General features: G+C 45.6%; 1 protein-coding gene across 2 annotated transcripts in view; it reads right to left on the reverse strand.

Annotated features, from left to right (window-relative positions):
• The window catches only part of enox1 (ecto-NOX disulfide-thiol exchanger 1), a 44,660-nt gene that overhangs the window by 18,272 nt on the left and 19,466 nt on the right, over positions 1 to 6,922 (reverse strand). The window contains exons 2-3 of one of the 2 annotated variants that reach the window (XM_027009601.2): positions 745 to 864; positions 60 to 194 (exon numbers count right to left, since the gene is read on the reverse strand). In XM_027009601.2, the coding sequence (XP_026865402.2) occupies positions 60 to 194; positions 745 to 754 (145 nt within the window). In that variant the 5' untranslated portion in view covers positions 755 to 864. Of the gene's footprint in view, positions 1 to 59; positions 198 to 744; positions 865 to 6,922 lie in introns of both variants that reach the window. The other variant, XM_027009600.2, reaches the window with a different exon arrangement.

The raw sequence follows: 6,922 nt of genomic DNA on the forward strand, positions 1-6,922 counted from the left end.
CTAGACAGGCCCTGGGTGAAGGGCTAGCGTGATGATAGGCCCAAGACGGATGGCAGTACCTGACACCAGCTGCTGCCCGGCTAGGCCCATGGGCACGATGCCCAAGTTGTTCATGGCCGTGGCCCAAGCACCAGGGTCTGTCACAGGCACACTGAGGTGGGTCTGCTCTGTTCCCAAAGCCCCAATGCTATCCGCTGCTGGGGAGAAAGAACAACAAAGAAATCGCTCTTTTAAAGGCTCTTTTAAAGGCTCTTTTAAACGCTCTTTTAAACGCTCTTTCAGCTATTCATCAGTCCTGAAGGTTTTTCAAGCAAAACATTTTTTATAAACCAGCTCACACATAGTCTGGCTGAAAAAAAACTCTCTCCTCTAAGCAACATAACCCTCTTTCCCCTAAACAACAGGTGGTTGCTATGGATCCTTCTGCTGTTTATTTATTCACACTTTGAGTATAAAGTTTCACGACCTTTGTCCTGTGTTTACCAGGTCTCCCTCCCTAGTTTTTCTAAGGGAAACTCTGGCGAGTCAATGCTGGGTCAGATTTTAATGGTTCCATACAGTATAATACGTCCCTGCTTAACAGTGTGAAACCTTCCTGTCATTTGATATTCTCTCCTGGACAATATGCAAGGCCAAGGTCAGGGAGGACGAGTGGCCACGACTAATGATGAGGCTTCAACATTCAGCATCAGGTACACCGGTGGTGCATCAGCACGTCTGCTCTGGGGTAGGAGGGGTAGTTACCGCTGGTCATTGCCCCTCCTCTGTAGCTCGCTATGTTGCTGCCACTGCTGTCTCCAGAGCTCGGTGGCCACGTAGGTAGGGGGTGGGGACTCAGTGCCTCATCCCAGCATGCACATAAGCCTAAAACACACAGAAACAGAAACACAGCACAAAGGTTCAAAAAACATTATTCATGTCAGTCTGCGGTGGCGAAAGGTGCAGAGGAATGAAATGAAGGAGTCTGAAGAGAACACAACTGCTCTGTAAATAAATGTATGTATACAACTTGTGGTAGAATGAGTCCTTGAACTCAAAGTGATGCTTAGTCGTACTGTCACACTGCTATTTCACAGACACACACTGCCAAAAAACAACCTTTGCAAGCACAGTCAATAAATTGGAAAAAATGTAGAAGAATAGAACAATATAAGCTAAAGTATGACTATGTGGTTCTAGTCCTTGGTGTTTCACAGTTAACAAAACGTCCTGTGATTCAGCCCATAGGAAATCCTCCTCGTCAGCGCGCCCTCACCAAACAGATTCCAGCTGCCCTGACAGTGGGCCGTCAGTCTTGACGTATGTCACCCTGCAACCCATCACACATCCAGCGGGGGCAGTCAGCCTGCACGCGTGTGAGATACGCCACACCTCTCTGCTCTCTGTCCTCCCCTGACCGCCTGCTGCAGCACGCGCGCCCCTCCTCTCTCTGGTATACTCTCCCTGCATCGGCTGTGTCCACACGCATTATATCATCCGGGAAATCAATGTCTGGCCGAGAGGGCCATTACCCTGTTTAATATGGACGTGGGTGATGGATCCTGTGTGTGGAGGGAGCGCGGTGTGCGTACCCAGCAGCCCCGGCGCTGGCGAGCAGAGTGAAGGGAACAGGGCGCACATCAGTATGCCAAACGGGTTCCTCGCGCTGACACTCTCCAGCACTCTGCAGTAATGATCGTTATTCAAATCTGACACATGGAAATCAACTTAGGAGCACGACACAGTTTCCCTTTAATTGAGGCAATCATATCAGCACTGTCATATTAAGGCCATAGACTTAATGAGAAAATGTTTATTTATGATGCAAAACATATTTTGGCTTGGAGGTCCAAAAAATAAGCAAATGTCTGGTAAATAAATGCACATGTATGCATCAGTGTATACTCCAGGCAATAATAACCCTTATCTCATACTACAGTAGGCATTCCAGGAAACATTCCAGGAAACATTCCCCAGTGATGGAAGTGTGTGTGTCCCATTATAATCTCTCTGGGGTAATTAATGCAGTGTCTTATGCTGACTCAGCACATCTCCTCTCACCCTCTGCAGCAGCAGTCCAAGGTGCACAGACGTTTTCCCCCAAACTAGACCAGCTTTCCTTGACCTTACGCCATCATTCGTCCTGTCTGTCCACACGTCCCTGACTGGCCACAAACTGGAACCCCTAAAACCATATCAACTCACATTCATAAAGCATGACATATTTACACTTCAACTCCTATCCCCCTAATTACTCATGGACCCATTTACATTAAAGGAATTTAGCTGACACTTTTATTCAAATCAACTTACAATTGTGACTGAATACAGCTTGAATAACTGAGAGTTAAGGGCCTTGTTCAGGGACCCAACAGGGGTAGGACTTGAACTGGCAACCTTCTGATTACTAGTGTACCACTGTGCAATTTCACATGCGTGAATCATTTAGATGGCCCAACACATGATGCATGTTGAAAGTAATGTGGCATAAACATGTGAGGCCACATTTATTCCAAACACTTGTCAGGACAGTCGTAATAGAACAGATGGAAAATGATGAAGCAAAGTAATTGGTGTAATCAATTTCATTATTGTTGTTTCATTTCCAGAAGTTTCTGCTCAGATGAAAAAATTTTTAACATAATTGTTTGTTGTTCACAGAGAGGTTCCAAACTTGCAGAGATGTGCCAAACATTTTTAAATCCTGTCCTCTCTGTGGGAGCTACAAGAAACCAGAGATAATCAAAACAGACCCAGCTATTGACATCATCCCGTAAACTGACACTCAATCAAAATCACTTTTTGTTTGCTAATGATGAGAAATAGCTGCATTAATGACTTTGACAAATGATTAGATTACAGCACATGGGCTGGTCTGATCTTGGAGATCTCTCTTTTTGCCACTATGTCCTGTGTGATGGGTCCATTATGTACCGTCTCCTTCAGGCTCGGATATTTCATACAGAAGTGCTGTCATTGTCCAGCACCTGTCCCTTCTTTAAGTGCTGCTTGGGTAACGGTCAGAGGCCCCACCACTGTAAGTGAGCATCCGGCAGCCGAGAGCCCACATCCCAATGTGGACACAACAAGGTGCTGCCCTACACAGGCACCACTTAACAAAGCTCATTACCTCATCACTGATGATCCCATTATTTCATCACTAATGATCCCATTATTTCATCACTGATGATCTCATATTTTATCACTGATGATCTCAGACTTCATCACTGATGATCTCAGACTTCATCACTGATGATCTCATATTTCATCACTGATGATCTCATATTTCATCACTGATGATCTCATATTTCATCAGTGATGCACATCTTGCCAGGCAGACGAATCACGAATGAGTCCATAATAACACGTCTATAGTGCCTCTCATGTGCTCATCTCGGCAGCTACATAAAAGCAAAGGACTGGTGATTTATCTGATGTGCTGGTGCTGAATGGCTATATTGACGTGGCAGGTTTGTAGATGCTAGCTCAGCGTGGAGTCATTCACCTAGCAATCACATTACAGCCTGTATGCTGACACAGCACGCATTCCTCCTGGAGAATGGAGCATACCCATTTAAGACAGAGAGGAGCAAACCTCTGAAAGGGATCTTTCCAAAGCTTTTAAGGGCATCCAATATTTGCCTCCATCAAGTTCGGAGCTCCATCGGTATCATGTTTCAAGCCTGTGTTCTTTTTTTCCTGTTTGGTCAGGAATAGAACATTTATCTCCTGTTCCAGGGCAGCAGGGCTATATGGGTTGAGCAGAACTTTTGTAAAGGCTGGCAGGCTAAGGGAAGGACAACCCTCCCCTGGAGAAGGGTCAGGACCACAACATCAATCACTGCTTGGAGCAAATTGCACCTAATAATGTCTTTAGAAAGGGACCATTAAGCTTGTGTCTCCTCGTGGAGAGAAACCTCATGCAGGGGCAAATGAGAAGCACCAGGCCAAGATTCATTTAAGCCCCACTCCCATAAGTCATGATAAAAGCACCGGCACAGTCCTGCAAGAAAAGCCCTGAGAAGGTTTTGTTAGTCTGGGTGTTCTTATAAAACAGGCTGTAAATATGAGCAAAAGCAACAGCATTCAGGCTTCTTGCTTGGATTTTACAGCTGTGAATTAACATCCATAACTCAGTGATGCCTGGATTGCAGCTTCGCCCCCATCATAAAAGCGAGAAGCATGTCTGGCCTCCTTGGGAATGCATCACAGCGTAGCTGTTGTAGAATTAATGCTGAAAATAGTTCTGTGCTAGAACAAAGCCAGGCAAGTTCTCCTGCTGCTGCTGCATGTGCGTGTGCATGTGCATTTACCCAAGCCCTCATGGAGCCAAGGAACCAGAAACGGTACATATAATGCCTGCACCTGTAGGCATGGCAGCAAATAGATAAACAAAAAAACGAACAAAGCCCTAGAACAAGCAGTGACGTCCACATCCACTGTGGAAGAAACAGCTCGGTTTCACCACGTGTTGCACTGAAGGACAATGATGCAACATCAGAAAAGAAAGCCCGACGTTTATGGCCGAAGCAGTCACCAGCACGCTCCACTGTTAGCTCTGCGCTCTAAAACCTCTTCTCTCCATGCTCTCGCTCTCTCACTCTCTCTCTCTCTATCTCTCTGAAGCAACCTGTGCATCAGCCTACTCCCACTAGTGAGATGAATAATCTTGGGAATCCCTGTTTCGAATTAGAATATTAGAATAACGTCATTCACGGTGACATGGTGTCAGCTCTTTGTTATTTTCAATCCCATTCAAATGGGAATGAAGAACCACAGCATGCCAAGTTCACGTAACGTGCTCTTTAAGATGCGAGATTCCCACAAGGATAAACTAATAAAGGTCTCCAGCACCTGAGCTGAGGGTTCATTCCTTTTTTCAGTAGGCATAAGGGAATTCAGTGTAGATGAATGTAAGTATGGTTTATTGAGGTACAGTGAAAATTACTGTGACCTTTTTCTTAGCTGAATGTAACTGTATAAAGCCTTTCAGTTGCACAAGCGTGTGTCGCACTTCTGTGTAAGGCTAATGCAAGTCGAAAGAGGTCCAGCCACAGACGCTGGCACCAGTGCTCCCATTATTCTGAATGACAGCGGAATGTGTGTAGAGCTCAGGGGCAGTAGGAGCAGTGATCTGACACCCCCGCAGGGCAAGGAGTTCCCATACCATGCGGATTAAGGAAAAGCACTGGGAAGGTTCTGCGTCATATCCACGGAGAAGCACCTACTGCCCAAGGCAATAAAACATCCATGAAACGATTGTCCCGGACAGGACACCACTCAGAGAACTTCCCTACCGGAGTGTGTGTGCTCTGGTTTCACCAGGTGAACTGGCACAGACGTGTGTGTACATTCAGCAGACTCAGAGTACTCAATGGAGAAAAACACTTTCATAAGAAATACAAATTCTTTAACAACACTAAAATGAAAATTTCACAACTCATTCATATCATCCTGTGACGCATTGTTTTTGTGTAATAACGTTGTGTTGTATAAAAGTGTAATGCATTTCTTCTCCTGAACTGTGAGTGAAAAATCTAAGATATATACCATGTTGTCTTGAATGAAATGTGAAATGAGATGGTTTTATAGTGATTGCATCTATTACATAAGGACTTTAAATGAAGCTTTCTGTCCTGTTTTTAAAGAGCAGTCCCGGAGGCACGTGAGGCACTGGAAGTCTGTTTGTCTCTGATCTGAAACCAGTTTTAACTTCTCAGCACATCCCACTCCAGATTCAGCTGAACCGATGTGGGAGACTTGCCTGCCACAATCTAGAATAAGTGCACGAGGGTCTGCTTGTGCAATTCTCCGAACATCCACTGGGAGATTGACGCTTCCAGCCAGGCCTCTCAGTCCAGCTCAAGCACAACACTGAATAGCAATATCAGCTTTTCCCTGATTTTCCTCTCTGGTTTTGGCATGGTGGTCTAACCTTGATACTGTGACATTACAGAACAAGGGAAAGTTCTGGTGTTGTCTGTTAAACTAGCCCTGCTCTGTGTTTTGTTTAAGAAATCATTTTAATTACCTCACAAATAACCATCAGCTTGCTAAGTATTTCATGCTACACTGATGGTTTTGTTTTCTTTGTACATCTCTCATTATTCTTGTCTTCTTTTATCAGTTGCTTTATTATTGAATCTTTGGTGATTTTTGATGCTTAAGTGTGCATCTCTCGTCACAGAAGTTCAGACAGCTAGAAAATGTATTTCATTAAAATTGAGTGATCAAAATTTCCTTCAGACATTGAGAAAATGATTCCTATTTCTATTTCACTTCACATTAACCCTCAAGTGTGTCTCATTCTGAGTGTTGCCCTGTTTATTAGAATTATTATTATCACTAATGATAATTTCTAGCATATGAATTAACTAATAATTCAGTTGCCCTGCTCTGGCAGCACTGTCCCCCAGCAACCCTGCCGGCTCACAGCAGTCAGGACACACGGATGTCTCAGTGAGACGTGAGAACGCCAAAATACACCTCCTCTGAGCTGAGTGGGGAAACACCATAAACCATATGCAGATGTCGGCCCTTCCAGGCGTATGGAAACTTCCCCACATGATTACATGTAGCTGAGCGCTCGGACCTGCCATGGAGGTCAAACACACCCCACCCCCGCTGCCCCTTGTCCGCCCGCCACGCGCCCCACAGGGCAGAGTATGCGCACTCCTCTCACGCCTCCTGCTTTGGCCACTGTGTTGATCAGCAGTCGATCACAGCTGATTTTCAGCTATCTGTTGATGTGGACGATGTCTCACCCCCCGTGCCAATCTCAGCAGCCAGGGCCGCTAAACACACGGCGCTCTGGACACTGGCCGCGCGGGGACTCTGTCATGAAGCTTCCGCCTGGGGAAGGAGCTGATTAGCCTGGCTGACGCGGGATGCTAATTAGCGCGTCTGTCCCAGCCTGAGGAGCAGTTGTGCAGGAATACGAGAG

Source organism: Electrophorus electricus, chromosome 2, assembly GCF_013358815.1.
Source record: "Electrophorus electricus isolate fEleEle1 chromosome 2, fEleEle1.pri, whole genome shotgun sequence".
Lineage (NCBI taxonomy): Eukaryota > Metazoa > Chordata > Actinopteri > Gymnotiformes > Gymnotidae > Electrophorus > Electrophorus electricus.